General features: G+C 41.7%; 1 protein-coding gene across 2 annotated transcripts in view; it reads right to left on the reverse strand.

Annotated features, from left to right (window-relative positions):
* Nucleotides 1-16,777, reverse strand: part of DNAH10 (dynein axonemal heavy chain 10) — a 130,412-nt gene that overhangs the window by 80,407 nt on the left and 33,228 nt on the right. For both annotated transcript variants that reach the window (XM_035097917.2, XM_060269865.1), the window contains 10 exons: nucleotides 15,857-16,064; nucleotides 15,042-15,198; nucleotides 13,239-13,715; nucleotides 11,522-11,680; nucleotides 8,669-8,785; nucleotides 8,481-8,583; nucleotides 4,432-4,610; nucleotides 1,845-2,056; nucleotides 957-1,113; nucleotides 623-856 (listed from right to left, as the gene is read on the reverse strand). In XM_035097917.2, coding sequence (XP_034953808.1) covers nucleotides 623-856; nucleotides 957-1,113; nucleotides 1,845-2,056; nucleotides 4,432-4,610; nucleotides 8,481-8,583; nucleotides 8,669-8,785; nucleotides 11,522-11,680; nucleotides 13,239-13,715; nucleotides 15,042-15,198; nucleotides 15,857-16,064 — 2,003 coding nt within the window. The remainder of the gene's footprint in view (nucleotides 1-622; nucleotides 857-956; nucleotides 1,114-1,844; nucleotides 2,057-4,431; nucleotides 4,611-8,480; nucleotides 8,584-8,668; nucleotides 8,786-11,521; nucleotides 11,681-13,238; nucleotides 13,716-15,041; nucleotides 15,199-15,856; nucleotides 16,065-16,777) is intronic.

Genomic DNA, 16,777 nt, shown 5'->3' on the forward strand with positions numbered 1-16,777 from the left:
CTCCCTTGTTTTGGTATTTGCTTAACCTTGCTATGGATCACTTCAGTTGCCATATTGGGGGCCAGAGAGGAATTTTGCCCTTAGGGTAGTTGGGACTGTCTGGGGGTTTTTTTTGCCTTCCTCGTAGCAATCGTCACAACTTTGGCAGTTATGGCATTGTATATGATCCTTTGTCCTTGCCAGAGGGGGAAACGCAGGCTGCATCCCTACCATTCCGTGGGAGCGGGATATCACATTAAAGGGATCCTGAGGGAGGTACTTCCGTCTTTCTGCCCAGGTGGGGGCTGAGGGCAAGAGCAATCCCCAGTGTGGCAAACCTGTCAGGTGGTACTTCTTTGATGTATGTCATAGGAATCCTTTATCAGGTTTGACCACCACCCCCAGATTTCTCCAGCAGGTGGGCTAGACGTAGCAGATGTGCCCAATGCTATGCCAAACACTTACATCTGTAATCAATAAAGTTGTGGTCTAATTTGAACCCCAGATGCTTGTCCGAGTCCTTCTGTATTTGTTACTTAAGATAAAAGGGGCAGTGGGTTTCATTGCCTGGGCACACGATAACAGGTAAATAAAAGAGACTAAAAACACCACTCATGAAATAGACTTTGTTTTACTTCCCTACCTCAATCACTTCACCAATCAAGGAGAGAGTTTTTTCCCAGCTGTGAACCAGAGACAGGAAAGGTCCTACAAATCTGCTCCCTGAAATACTCTGGAGGTTGACTGCATTGTCATCCAGGATCTGAATTATGTCATCTACAGCTCCCAAAATGAAGCCCCGTTCCTGAGTGCCTTTGAAGTACCTTTGCACAGTAAATTTCATGTTCTCCCAGGTTTCTACTATTTCCTTTACACCCTATGAGAAGACAAAAAAAAAATTCAAAGTTTCTAATCATTTGCTGTAGATATTGCTGTAAGAGCCCTAAAGAAAGAGGAGTAGCAAAGGGGAACTTTACCTTCTCAATGCCAAGTTCCTTCACAGCAGAACTAACTATCTCATTGATAACGTCAGTGTATTTGTGCAGCTCCATGGCAAACATATTCTCCAGAGTGAATGTTTCTGTTGCCATATCAAAAACTGTATTTGTTCGACGCATCAATTCTTTCCAGTGCCTGAAAAGTGTTAACAGATCAACAAGATATGTTGCTTTAGGGGAAAACTGCACATTACACCCTGGGGAAAACCTGGTCCCAAATCCATATTTGCCACTGTGATGCAAATGCAAGTGTGGTGTGTACATTTGGAGGTTCCCTCCTCAAAAAGTCCATATACAGTTGTACCTTGGTCGTCAAATGCCTTGGTACATGGACGTTTTGGCTCCCAAATGCTGCAAACCCACAAGTGAGTGTTCCGTTTTGCGAACGTTTTTTGGAAGCCAAACGTCTGACACAGCTTCCAATTGAGTGCAAAAAGCTCCTGCAGCCAATCGGAAGTGCGCCCTGGTTTTCAAACCGTTCTGGGAGTCAAACAGACTCCCAGAACGGATTAAGTTCAACAACCAAGGTACCACTGTAGAGGACATTTAAAACAGCAAGGAATTTTATTACAAAAGAAGATAACTAAAGTGGAATGCTATCAGTTATGTTATTCATTTACTGTAGTCTCAGTAGCTGCTTAGCATGGGAATTTTGCAGCAAGGATACTTCTATGCCCACATGAATTTCTAATATCATCAAATGCATTGGCCAGAACAGCAGAGAGAAAATTAGAAGAACTTGCCTGTTTGACAGCTTTCCCTCACCAAAGAGTAAGAAACAGACGTGAAATGTATCAGGTGTAGATTCAAATCACTGAAATGTTTGTCTTTAACATGCAACCGTATATGAATGAATTGAAATCAAACCTTTCTCTCAATGCTTCATTTTTCAAATCCAGCAGCAAAGGAATTGAGTCCTTAAATGCCTTCATCTTCATTTCCAGATGATATGCAACAGGCACACTTCGGACGTGTTTTGGCAATTTGCGAAGGGTTTTTAGATACCCTTCAATACCATCCTGCAGCACCTGCACATTGAGGTTCACCCACAGAGTCTGAGACCATTCTTCTTTAGCAGCCTGGAAACAGGAAATAACTTATAATAAACATATTGCTATAGATGTGGGTAAAATTTATAAATGCTAGGATTTTGGTTATTTGTGGTATGAATATAAGCTGCAAAGGAACTCTTGGGTAGCCTGGCCAAGCTAGGGCAGTTAAGGGAACAATAGAGAGCCACTGAGGGTTGTTAACAAGAAATGATAACTTCTTGCCCCAGGCGTGACCACAGACTAGGGATTTGGAAGGTTGCCAAGGTAACTACTCTGGAGGAGGGCAAGGGGTTTCTGGGAAGGAGGATAAGGAGGAAGGGCTGAGATCAATCTTAGAAGTGTGCTGGCTCCAGGCAGCTTATGCTGCTGCCTCTTGGAATGACTATGCTGTATGATCTGGATCCCCGCCATGAAGACTGAAGGTGTACATGGGCGTAGGCAGGGGGGCAGCTGCCCCCCCCAGAAGCAAAAAATTAATGTATTTTACAGACCATAACCAGCACTTTTCCTTTCCAAAAACTGAAGTGGAAAGGGCTTTGCTTTAGCAAGAGCAGCTCAGTCTCCGCGTGCTGGGGGTGGGGGTGGGGTGGGGACACAGCTGTAACAAAAACACATCAAATAAATAAAGCAAAGTGGCTACCGGTAGTTAAGCAGTTAAGACAATGGAGCAGAATACCCTTTCAGGCAAGATTTGATAGCCACCACTTCAGCCTATTGTTATTCAGTGGGAGTTGTTAATGACCATCCAGAGTTAAGAGTTCTATTGGCGATTTAGTGAGGGTGTAGAGGATTCAATTTGACTAAGGTGGCTCTGCAAGGCTAAAAGGAAGTGAATAAGAAAAGGGGGGCTGTACCTTTGATAGACACAGTGATGTTTATAAAAAGCAGTGGTGTTCCAGTCTGCCCCTCCTCCTGCATCTGTATACTCTACACTTTTAAGAGAATTGAGCTAATTTGTACCTTCTGAACTAATAAACAGCCTGGAATATAATTATCCTTCAACTTCCACACTTCTTAAGTTTTGCAATACAGTTCTCACTTTTTTAAAAAGTACCAAAATGCATAAAGAAATGTATTAGTGTAAAACATATTTAGAAATCTTCACCTTGAGATATGTATTTTGTGATAAAATATTTTTCTTAAAAACAAATCCTTGTACAGAGAGCAGAGACAAATGTGCAAATGGGATGGGACAGAATTATGAATAAAGTACAGGAAACAACTGATTAACGTACATCCAATTGATGCATGACCATGCATGCGCACATCGTGGCAACCTAGAAGTAGCTGGAAAGGGGGGCAAGGTTGGGCGGTGCCATAACAGGGTGGAGCAGGTTTATGTGCACAATGATCTGGAATGCTGCCTGTATATGAGAGATTGATAAACAAGAAACAAACTGATACATCTATCTCTAAATAGAAGTCTGGATGTTGTGTATACTAGCTGTCACCAACTAGCCTCCAAGCCCACGCACTGTTTCTCCTGAACTTTCCCTCTGGAGAGAAAAACCTGGAACCTGGATTGTATTACCAACTGTCAAAGGACAAAAGTGACTACCATGCACACACCAAGAGTTTAAATTGTTATAAGTTGCTTTGGAAGCCAATCTCTGATGAACTGAGGGATTCAAAGGTAATAAAATAAATAACTGCAGCTATATAGAATGCAAAACTTGTCCAAAATACAGTGTAGACACACCCTAAAAAGGTAACACTCTCCCCTACCAGTCCAGAAAGCACTCTTATTTTTAAAGCTTAATGTACAGATAGTATCCATTTGACTTTCTCTACCCAATGGACCAAGCCCCTGCTTACAGATGGTTGGACTGAAAAAAAATAGGCCATACACTGCAACTTGGTGCAGGAGTGCCATCTATGTGGGGACATGGGGGCCAGCCCCCCATATTTTCAAGAAGGGGGCCCCCAATGTTCTGTTGCAATCCTCAAAAGAACACACCAGGAGCAAGATGTTAGCCCTGTCGCATCCTTTTGAGGATTGCCAGGGATGCAGCTGTGCGAAGCATCTTCCCCCGTGTGTCCCTTTGATGATCATTAGAGGGCCTCCCCAGAAGGCGCGCTGGCAATCTCTGCCAAGGACATGCAGGGTGAAGCATCTTTGCCCCTCGTGTCCCTTTCACAAAGGTGGGTGGGAATGATGGGCTGAGTTGACCTGGTCAGGTTTGCGGGGGTGACACACATGCGATGCCATGCATGTGCAAGAGGACCCCCCAATGTTGAGCATAACTCGGCGCCACTAACCTGGTGTGAGATTTGAAGCATGAACCTTCTGTGATGCAGACAAAGCCCTCAGCTATGAGAAATCTCTCCCCCCCCTCTATACACACACACACACACACACACACACACACACACACACACATATTTAAAACAAACCCACTTACTCTCTGCAACTTGTATATATCATAGATCTGCCTCAGGCCCTTCATATCCTTCTGGATTTTCATTAAATCAGGGTACATTGTGATTGGAAGGTCAAATAGTTTTTCAGCATTTGCCAGTTCCTGACGATTTTTCTCATGCTTATCCAGTTCTTTTTCAAAAACTACCATCAGCTCTAATCCTGCAGATGGCAATAGAGAATACAGTATTTGGCATCAAGGGATGAGTAGTAGTCACCATATGCAGCACTCTTAGCTATAGACATCCCTATAGGTGAAATCTCTACAAAAACTAATCCACAACAGAATCTCAGTTAAGACCTAACTGTACTTTTTACTTCATGTACAAAACACATTCTGCAATTGCAGTCATCAGCAGTCGTTAACAGCCATCTACAGGTATACCACTCCCATCAGCCCATCACCCATTCCCACCCCACCACCCTCTGTATATACATAAGGGTCTGACTCTTCTGTTTCAAGTGTATCTGAAGAAGTGTGCATGCACACGAAAGCTCATACCAAAATAAAAACTTAGTTGGTCTTTAAGGTGCTACTGAAGGAATTTTTTTATTTTTGCTTCGACTCAGACCAACACGGCTACCTACCTGTATTCAAAAATGCATTATACTAGCTGAAATTGCTTGCAAAAATGCTTCTATTAGCTGAAATTATACTCAGATAAATGTATTAGGATATTTAGTGTGCACTAAAATGGTGATAAATTTTAAGGAAGATAATTTTAACTAAAATTTACAAATTGCTGTGGAAATGTCTGGAACTGAATTCAAGACTGGAAAAATAGAAACTGAAATTGACAGATTCACCCATCCCTAGTTTCAACAGGGTGGCACAGAGCATTCCAGACCTCCATCATTGTCACCGGTCCATTCAGGAGAGCCGGGGAGGGCAGGATACAAATGTTGTTGTTGTTGTTGTTGTTGTTGTTGTTGTTGTTGTTGTTGTTGTTGTTATATCTTTTGGTATTTTAGATATTCCACTATCCTCTAGATATTTCTATAATGCCGTTTAGCTCAATATAATTATATATAGAAGCTCATAAATTGATCTCTCATTTCTTTATGGTTTTCCACAAATCTACCTCCTATATTAATTTTATTTATACGGGATTTTTCTTGTCTTTCCTTTTTGCCATGCTAATAATTTCCCTGGTTTGTTAGCTTTTTCAAATTGTTTCTGTTTTAAATATTTAATTTTCCACTCTACTTCTTGATTTATTATAATTGAAAACTGTGTTTGCAATATTTTAATATCCCATTTCAGTATCTCTTTTCAAGGATAATTTATTCTTTTTCTTTTCTTTTTATTTCTTGTAAAATTTCTTGCTTTTTCAACTCTCTCTTCTTTTTTTGGTATGCGCCTTACTGAATAAAAAAAACATTGTTCACATTACTCGCATCCCATATTACCTTTAAAATTGTCTCCTGATTTAAATTAATTTCAAAAGAATCCTTTAGTATTTCCCCCCTTTTCTAGTACTGTATTCCTTGATCATTTAATAAATTCTCATTTAATCTCCATCTCATTGGGAAATTTTGCCCTGTTATTAATTCCACAATCAGTTGTGATCTGATAATGTCCGAGGTAGAATTTCTACCTTCTTTACCTTAATATAGAAATCACTAGAAAGCCATTCAGCATCTATTTTGCTTGCAGAGTTATTCGTGCTCAAATAAAATGTGAATTGTCTGTACAGTAAGTGTTTTTCTCTCCAGATATCAATTAGACTTAAATTGTCTGTCATCTGAAAAAAGGCCTTGGGTAGCTTCCCTTCTTTTGTATCGCTTTTTCTTATATTCCTGTCCCATTCCAGGGAAGCTACTCCCATTATCTTTTCATTCATATATTCAAACAGAATTTCTTCGTGTCTTATAAGTCTCTTTTTTCTCTCATTTGGTGCATATACACCTATTAGCAATATTTTTTCTCCTTGTGGTGTTATCTGAATTACGGTATCAGTATTCTTCCTTGCTTGTCTTTAAATAATTGCTTTAGATCCAGTTAAGGTTTTATATACAGCACATTACAAGGCCTCTCTTTTTTGTTACACGAGAGGCTACATAGTCCTTTCCCAAGCTTTTATTAATCAAACTTCTTCTATGTTTCTTCACAATGTGTGTTTCCTGGAAACATATCACATTCAATCTTATTCCTTTTAGTTTTATTATTAAGTATTTACATTCCAAGTTAATATTTTTAACGCAATCCTGTTCTTTATTTATCTCTCATCTCAACCTCTGTTGGTTCTTCTTCTTCTTCCTATCTGGCTCCCAAACCAAACGTTCTTTCTCCTGCTAATTCTTTTCCATATTTTCTCCAAAATTTGTCTGCTTCAGCAGGGTCCTGATACCTTTGTTTTCTTCCTTTATTGTATATGTAAAAGATACCCCTCCAGGATATTCTCAACAAAAAGGGATTATGTTGTATCTCAATGCACCTGTCAAATATTTATAATTTACAGTAATACCTCGGGTTACGAACGCGATCCGTTCCAGATCGCAGTTCGTAACCCGAATAGTTTGTAAACCGAACGCGATGGGCGCCGCCATTTTGCGCATGCGCAAAGCGCGATTTTCGAGCTTTGCGCATGCGCAGATTGCGCGATCGCGCGCGCGCCGCTTCTGCGCACGCACGCGCGGCGGAAACACTTCCGGGTTTGCGCACTTCGTAACCCGAACTGTTCGCAAACCGAGTTGGTCGTAACCCGAGGTACGACTGTACTCTTTTCTTTAACAATCTCATCAGGATTTCTTTCAGAATTATTATTTTTTGCTCATCAGTCTGAAATTTTTTCTAGTGGTGCATCTGTATTACTCTGTCCTTAATTTTATTTGAATTAAATAACGCCAAGCAGTCACCCGACAGTTCGTTTGCTTTAGCATATCTAGATTTTATGTGAAAAATTTTGTCCACTACTGTGCTAACCGTTTCTTCTTCCAGTTCAATCAAGTTAGCAAATTCTTTCATTATTTTTTCACTTAGTTCCACCGTTGCATCCTCTGAAACACCTCTCAGACAAAAAATCAAGTCTTTTTGATTTAATTCTAAAACCACCTGGACTTGATGCACTCTCAGCAATATTATAAGAAGCTACAAAATTACTGAATACAACCATTAAAGGGCATTATGAATATGACTTTAAACACAGGCAAGCTGCCAGAATCTTGGAAGAATGCTTATATAACTTTGATTCCTAAACAAGATAGAGATCCTAAGTAGCTAAAAAATTATCAACCTATATCTTTATTGAATAACAATTATAAACTTTTTGCGGATATATTAACAAATAGGCTGAAAATGGTATTAAAAGAGGTAATCCATTATGATCAGGCCAGATTTTTCCCAACACAACAGATAAAGGACAATATTAGAAATATAATTGATATATTAGAATATTTACAAGTGAGAAATTAAAAACAAGTGGCTTTAATGTTTTTAGACATAGAGAAAGCATTTGAAAACAAATAAGACATAAGAAATAGTAGAGCACCTTGTCCTCCCCCTTTCCTCCCCTCTTCCTGTTGTAGAGACTTTCAAGCTTCATAAAAACATTCAAATACCTTCAGTCCTTTTGGCAGCTGATTGCAGCCCATTAGCATATGTCAGTCCAGGAGCGCCTCTTGATTAAAGCCAATTATCCAGATTAAGGAGAAAGCCTCCACAAATCATGCCGGTAATAGAGGCTCATCCATGGCAGGGACACACTCACAGGTCACTCCCATTCTGCCTTTCAAGTTGGCAGACACGGGATTACATGGCACTGCAGGATACAGTCAACCCCCCAGATCCCACTGGGGGGGCATTGCAAGGATTTATGCCTCATAAATTCTCTCTTTCCCCTCCTTGAACTTCTTCACAGCCCCCAGAAGGCTATGAAGAACAACCACCATTGATTCACACACGTGGCACCATACCTGTGGTGCTTATATTCTCGTATAAGAAGGTCTGAAAAATTCTGGGCCACTGCAACATTATCCATTGTTTATTCCAGCTGCCTAATAAGAGGAAAACTAGCCTGCGCACATTCTTACCTCTGTCAAGATTCTCACCAACAGAACCTGGTCCTTCAGTGATAAACCTTTGGTAAAAATCATCAATTTCCTTACTGTAGTTTGCAATCTGCTCCCTTGTGATCTAGAAGGAATATGATTCAAATTAGTTTAGCTCCTCTTCCAAATGCATTCATCTGATTCTACAATATATGTTAAAGGAACAGTACCTCAGTAAATGTCTTTTTGATGCTTCCGAGGCTGTGATCAACGTTTGCTGCATCGTTAAAAAGTGTATCCCACATTAACTTCATCTTTTCCACCAACTGCCGTTCTTCTTCTGTTGTCTAAAGCAAAATAATATTTCAATTTTTAAAAGTGCGTGAGGCTCCAGATCGTGTCGAAATCTGGTGGCATGCAGCCCAGCATGATATCTGGGGAGTCACTCACAATACATTTTGTTACTCTGACACTTCATACAAATGAATGGTTCTTCTATGAGAACTGCTAGCAACAACCTGCCCTCTTAGAATCAAAGAAGGGACCATGAATCATAGAGTTGGAAGAGACCACAAGGGCCATCCAGTCCAACCCCCTGCCAAGCAGGAAACACCATCGAGGCATTCCTGACAGATGGCCGTCAAGCCTCCGCTTAAAGACCTCCAGAGACTCCACCACACTCCTTGGCAGCAAATTCCACTGCCGAACAGCTCTTACTGTCAGGAAGTTCTTCCTAATGTTGAGGTGGAATCTTCTTTCTTGTAGTTTGAATCCATTGCTCCATGTCCGCTTCTCTAGAGCAGCAGAAAACAATATTTCTCCCTCCTCTATATGACATGCTTTAATATATTTGAACATGGCTATCATATCACCCCTTAACCTTCTCTTCTCCAGGCTAAACATGCCCAGCTCCCCAAGCCATTACTCATAAAGCATCGTTTCCAGGCCTTTGACCATTTTGGTTGCCCTCCTCTGGACACGTTCCAGCTTGTCAGTATCCTTCTTGAACTGTGGTGCCCAGAACTGGACACAGTACTCCAGGTGAGGTCTGACCAGAGCAGAATACAGTGGTACTATTACTTCCCTTGATCTAGATGCTATACTCCTATTGATGACCATGAGGGTCATCTAGTGCAACCCCCTGCAATGCAGGAAGATTTCACCCAATGTAGGGTTCAAACCCACAACCCTGAGATTAAGAGTCTCATGCTCTACCAACTCACTTATCCTCAAGGTCTCTACCTGCAATAGCCCTCTAAATTCCCAACAAGTCAATCCATGTTGGTATTATAGAACACATAAACCAATCTGTATTTTGCCATCCTACTTTCAAGAGCTCCCTGCATTTTGATTCCTTTTGCCATGCTAGATTTCTCAGATCCACTACACTGCAAAGTCATTTAAACAACACAGTTGGTTGCCAGAAAAACCAAAACCCTTAATAACACTTTACTTAGCAAAAACAGTGTCTAATTTAAGAAGAAATGAACAGAGAGATTTTGTCTTTTTTAGTTCGAGCCTTAGTTCAGGTCTTTAACACTAACAGAATGAATCTTTAAGTTACTAACTGGATTATCTTTGCTGTTGCACTTCTAACATGCAGTACCAGCTTTGTTTATTGAGGTGGTTCTAGCCCTTTTCCATCAACATTCTTGTTGCACCTTAGACTGGAATAGCTGAGTTGGGAAAGAATCACATGACCTAGAAACAAGTCAAGCAAATTCTATTTGAAGTAGCTCATGAGTTAAAAGTTGTAGACTAAACTACTAGATGTTACAAATTTGAAGGCAGCAAATATGAGCAGAACATAAGTGAGAAGGACAGAAAGGGGTTGTTTAACCCTTTTCTCTCTGGCTATGTCTTCACACTCCCAAGTTATTACACATGCTAGTAGAAAAGCAGGCTATTACACATGCCTGCCCTGTAGGGTCTAGTGTGATCCTGCAATTCATCATCTTGCCCATTTTGTTCACATGCACCAATACTACGGTAAGTCAGACCAATACTACAATACACCAATACTATTTGTCCATCCCATCTCGCACTGCCTACTATGACTAGCAGCAACTTTCCAGGAGAAAAGTGTCTTGATCATCTCCCTCTTTAAACCAGAGGAGCCAGGGACTGAACCTGCTACTTTTCCATGCAAAGCTGGCACTTCACCACTGAGCTTATGGGCCCATTCCCATAATAATTTACTGTCATATCAGTCAGCGCAAATTTCCTAAGAACAGGCTTCCTCAAACTCGGCCTACAACTCCATGAACCCTAGCTAGTAGGACCAGTGGTCAGGGATGATGGGAATTGTAGTCTCAAAACATCTAGAGGCCCGAGTTTGAGGAAGCCTGTCTAAGAATGACCCCAAATTTGCCGAACTCTGAGGTCCAGTGTATGACCCAGAGCTGGTCCTTCAACAATTCGCTGGTTGTCTGTGACTTGTTAGGTCTGGGGGCATGAGACTTTCAAAAAAAGGTGACTGGTGACTGGGAGCGGCCACCGAGACCACATAACACCGGTCTTGAAAGATCTACATCGGCCCCCAGTACGTTTCCGAACACAGTTCAAAGTGTTAGTGCTGACCTTTAAAGCCCTAAATGGCCTCGGTCCAGTATACCTGAAGGAGTGTCTCCATCCCCATCATTCTGCCCGGATACTGAGGTCCAGTACCGAGGGCCTTCTGATGGTTTCTTCATTGTGAGAAGCCAAGTTGCAGGGAACCAGGCAGAGGGCCTTCTCGGTGGTGGCGCCCGCCCTGTAGAACGCCCTCCCATCAGATGTCAAAGAGAAAAACAGCTACCAGATTTTTAGAAGACATCTGAAGGCAGCCCTGTTTAGGGAGGCTTTCAATGTTTAATAGATTATTTTTTTCCATTTTTCTGTTGGAAGCCGCCCAGAGTGGCTGGGGAAACCCAGCCAGATGGGTGGGGTATAAATAATATATTATTATTATTATTATTATTATTATTATTATTATTATTATTATAAAAAGTCCCATCCTCCCAGTCCAACAGATGGAAATTATAGAGCAAGGTTATCTTGAGATTCTGCAGCACTTATCACAAATACTGCACCATTTCACTTACAGGAATATTATACATTGCAAGGGTACGGTATCGCTCACGAATATCCAAGTATTTAAGTTCCACTTCTAGAGACATATCTTTGATCTCGGCAATTGTGCCCAAGACGAATTTGAGATCTTCCAGGGTACTGGGAGTTGTCTTAAGGTTATGCGATAATCTCTGGGGAGAATGGTTTGTTTAAAAAGAAATAAATAAATAAACATTTAGCTGAAAATACTTTCAATAATTCATCAGTATCATTAACTAAGCGACCATTTGTTCATGAGAAATGCAATTATAGATCCTCAGGATCTTGGAGCAAACTATATTATGCAAGAATATGAAAATGAAGTATCTTGGGGCTGCAAAAACCAAAGTGTATTGTTGTTACTATATTTGTTTGTTATATAAGTGGCAGGCAGTGGATTGCAACAATTTATGCACCACCATGGTTGAGAAATCAAGCCAGCTTCAATCAGGGCTACATCAATCCCAGTGAAATGACCTCTGCAAAGGGTGAAACAGGGGGATTCCAACCTTGCTCCTGTTTCTTGATCTTGTCAGCTTTTGATACCATGGCATCCTCCTAGACCAGCTCCAGGGAATGGGCATTTGGGGCACTATTTTTGGGTGGTTCCGGTTCTACATTTGGGACTAAGTCCAGAGAGTAGCATTGGCAGCTACATTATCTTATTCCCAATGCTATTTAGTATCTATCTGAAGCCACTGGAAGCAGTCATCAGGAGATTCAGGGTGAGGTACCATCAGTATGCTGATAACACATAGCTTTGTTTCTTCATATCAGGAGAGGCCATACAGTCCCTGGGGCAGTGTTTAGATGCAGTGGTAAGGTGGTGAGCCACTTTCCCACATGTCCTCCAGCCTCCTGCTGGCCCCAGAGCTTCAATTCTAGTGGATATTTTTGGATACAATATTTTTTGGTATGGATTGAAGAGAGAGCACGTGTTGTCTTTCCTCTTCTATGGCCTTGGGTTCACTATTTCTACCTTATGTTATTTTACTGAAAGAAGGCAGTGGGGAATGTGGTGCACAGTCAGAAAAAGTGTGAACACTTTTGGAGTGTCTGAGAGATGATACAAAGATGACAGAGACTAATAAAATATGTGAACTTTTGAAGAATGAACATAATAATGTTTTAGGGAGATGGAAAGGGTTAACAAGAGAAGGAACTGCTTACCTGTGGAGCCATGGTACAATTTAAAGCAAACTTTCAGAAGAACAAACTATCCCCTTCAAGTATTCCCCCTTGCCCAAATGAAAGAAGAGTGGACATAACACGCCAACAAATTATAGAAAATTATCAAAGCTTCACTACATCCTTCTGTATTCATTCCCCCATCCACCTGACCATATTCTGCAGACTTAGAATCATAGAATAATAGAGTTGGAAGAGGCCACAAGGGCCATCCAGTCCAACCCCCTGCCAAGCAGGAAACACCATCAAAGCATTCCTGACAGATGGCTGTCAAGCCTCCGCTTAAAGACCTCCAAAGAAGGAGACTCCACCACACTCCTTGGCAGCAAATTCCACTGTTGAACAGCTCTTACTGGGCAGTAGAGCTGATAAGGGCATTTTACAGATGTGGCTCCCACCATCCCTGAGCACTGGCCATGGTAGTAGTGGCTGATGGGAAGTGGGCATCCAAGAATCTCTGGATGACCAGTGCTTAACTATCCCTGATAAAAATGATTCATTGCCAATCAAATAGTTTCTTACTTCAATATGTTCTTGCAGGTCGTAAAGTGCCTCTTTGGCTGATTCGTTGAGCAGTTTCCCGAGTGAAGCCATCCAGCCTTTAGCAGTTTCTTGCACTGTAGAAGCCAAAGGCTCGAGCAGAAGGCGAATGCACTGCTCGTCTTTAACCATGGGCTGCTGCATCACTTCTTGGGCTACCTTCATGTAGAACTGCAACTTGTCATCAAAGACAACACAGGCTGGCTTTTTGGCAGCAAACTTATCCATAACAATGGCCTTGTCTAACTTCCATAGAGGGCGGTACCTCTTCCACCGGTTCAGGTATTTTGTGAGGGAGCCCAGAAGCTTGTGCATGTTCTGAGAAATGAGGATGGCCTGCTCAATGATTAAAGGGTTCTGGGAGATATCGCTAAAGAAACTAAAGATGATGGGTTCATCGTCACCAGTTTGCTGTGGTGGACAATCAATGCAGGTGCCATGCATCCAGCGAACAAATTGCTGCATTGAAGACAAAAGACCTTATTGGGTATCAGGTTTTGCATCAGCAAGGGGAGGGGGGCTATCATGGAGATCATTTGCATCAGTGATGCCAGCATAGCAATATGAGAAGACAGAGAAGGTCTTTGCCAGACTCCCATAACTCAAGGCCCTTCCTGCTCTCTCAATACATCACATTCTGTTTTCTTTACCCTTCAGGGGTTGCATGGTAAAGGTAAAGGGACCCCTGACCATTAGGTCCAGTCGTGACCGACTCTGGAGTTGCGCGCTCATCTCGGGTTATTGGCCGAGGGAGCCGGCGTATAGCTTCCAGGTCATGTGGCCAGCATGACAAAGCCGCTTCTGGCAAACCAGAGCAGCACATGGAAACGCCGTTTACCTTCCCACTGTAGCGGTTCCTATTTATCTACTTGCATTTTGACGTGCTTTCGAACTGCTAGGTTGGCAGGAGCTGGGACCAAGCAACGGGAGCTCACCCCGTCACAGGGATTCGAACCGCCGACCTTCTGATCAGCAAGCCCTAGGCTCAGTGGTTTAGCCCACAGCGCCACCTGGGTCCCTTTCCTTTACCCTTCAGTTATATGATCTCATAACCCTTCAGGGGTTGCATAGCCACTCCTGAATTTCTACTCCTTCCTTTTCACTCTCTTGCCAACACCTCTCTTATCAAACTACTGTCCTGTGCTCCTCTTCCCCCTCCCTCATGCTCCTTTTTCTTTTTCTTTGTCACCGTTATGAGATCATATAACTTTGTTGATCCTCCTGGTCCCTCCTTGGGATTTCTCCGCCTTCCAAGTCACTGCTGATTGTTATCTGCTTACTTAATAACTGTTCTGCTTGACTCCATTTCTAGCAATCCCTTGATGATGTCCTGGTCCAATGGAGCCAGCCTTAATGCAGTATTTCAAAGCCTTGATTTGAACAGTGGGTCATTCATTTGCTGAACACTTATGAGTGATCCTTCCCTCGCCAGTTCATACCCAAAATTATTCTTGGCCTAATGAATGGAATTGTAGCCAGGAAGATTATTTTCTCCTAAAGGGGCAGGTTGCACAAGTCGACTGAGAATCCCACTACTAAAACACTTATATTTTTAACTAGGAGGCTGGATTATACATCATACAAAAATCAGGCTACATCATTTCACTGACTTCTTCTGATCTGTAAATCTGTATCTTGATGAAAAATACCTAATTGAACCATGCATATTTAATTTTAATGCCCCTAAATCATTGTAGGTAGCATGGTATTCTACTGTCTTGTTATATAAATCAAGGAAAAGGAAATTCACCTAGATCTCATTGCAAATTAATACAGAATACTCACTTTAGTAACTTCCACACAATCTCGAATGCATTGTACACACATTTTTTCAATTTCAAGAGCATTTGGCTGGAGGATGATTTCAGGAGCTGATAAAATTGTTTCTGCTTGAAAGAGAGGGGTATTCCCTACCACAGCGGCATTGAAAGACTGCAAATTTCTGCAAAGAGAAACAGAACATTGGCACTTATCATTGATGTTCCTTCCAGGAAATGTGCATGATAGTAAAGAGCAGATTAATCTCCCCCACCACCTAAGCCAGGAATCATCTTGTGACACAGCTTTGTAGACTATGCTCAGCTCAAGCCCCTGACACAGTTCCAACAGAAGCTGAGTCAGCCCCAGAGTATGACGTTTGTAGAAGAACAAAAGGAATGTGAAGGGCAAAGCCCCTTCCAAGCAGTCCTGATAAAAATGTACATGAAGAACATCCTATGGCAAACTGCAGGAGTATCCCTGAGTACTCTTTGGAAAGAACATGCATAAGAACTGCACAATACTCCTTTCCCAATTGGCATGCAGTAAAGAGCAAAACTTGACTCAGCTAACCAAAGGAGATGTTGAGGGAAACTAGGAAAGATAAAACAGGGAAATAGCAGGAGGTTTGACCTAGGAAAAGGAACTAGGGCAGGGATTCAGGAGTTAAGCATAGTCGGCAAAGCTATGTCATATGAGCAGGCTTTGCCTGTGGTGGGTGATGCTAACCTACTCTTTACTGGGTGTCTCCTGCACACCAACAAGGGAAAGATGAATGAAAGTTGCACCCAGAGAGCAAACAACTAGTCAGAAGAGGAAGAAATGTGTTCAAACAGACTTACTTGAGAATCAGGGTCGTCAAGCTCTGGTAAACTTTCTTTTCCCAAAAGGCATAATAATGAACCAGTCTTGAGGCCCTGCCAGTGTTTGTGTTCACAATAAGCCCCTCCATTTTTGTTAGCAGGGGGCCAATGGAAATGTACTTGTGTACCATATGTTCAACATCCCTGGATCTTTCATGCTTAATGTATTCAAAGTATTCTTTTGCCCCTGCCAAGGTGGGTAGCAAAATTAAGATTTGTCAGTCACTAACAAATGTACAAGATAATATGCTGGGATTCTCCTTGAAAAATTCACTCCACATGAAGAGTTATTTGGAATTCATACAAGTTACAGCTTCAGTACCAGGGCTAACTCTTTACACAACCTTAGGTGCCCGTTTACACAATGTGTGGGTAAAATAATATCTAGAGGAGCCATTGGAATACTGTACAGTAATTTGAAAACCAGCTTTCATTTTCAAGGTTTCTTCATAACTTATCCTCAAGCACATGGCTAATCAAACAATATTAAGCAATGTTTATGAGGACAGTCACTTCACATAACTTTTTAAAAAAACACGTAACATGTTTAAACCTGGGCTGTTCAATGTAGGAGAAAGAAAGGAGTGCACAATCTCCTTTAAAAAAAGCATTAACACCAGTACTGCTTGTGCATGCAAACACTACAAGGAGTCTGTGCCTCTCAGTTCTTTCCTAGGGGGCCTTTACCTAGTACAGAGAGAATGGCAGCACACACAATAAAACGCAATGACAAGGAAACTCTGGGATATCCCAAAATCAATGAAGAAATGGAAACAGCAGCCTATTAACACACCTATACACGCATACTAATGATGGGTATGTAGCCAAAATGGGACTACAGAGAAACAAGAGGGCAAACTAGGAGGGACAAGCTTCTGGGCTCCCTCACAAACTAGGAGG

Source organism: Zootoca vivipara, chromosome 17 (genome assembly GCF_963506605.1).
Source record: "Zootoca vivipara chromosome 17, rZooViv1.1, whole genome shotgun sequence".
Taxonomy (NCBI): domain Eukaryota; kingdom Metazoa; phylum Chordata; class Lepidosauria; order Squamata; family Lacertidae; genus Zootoca; species Zootoca vivipara.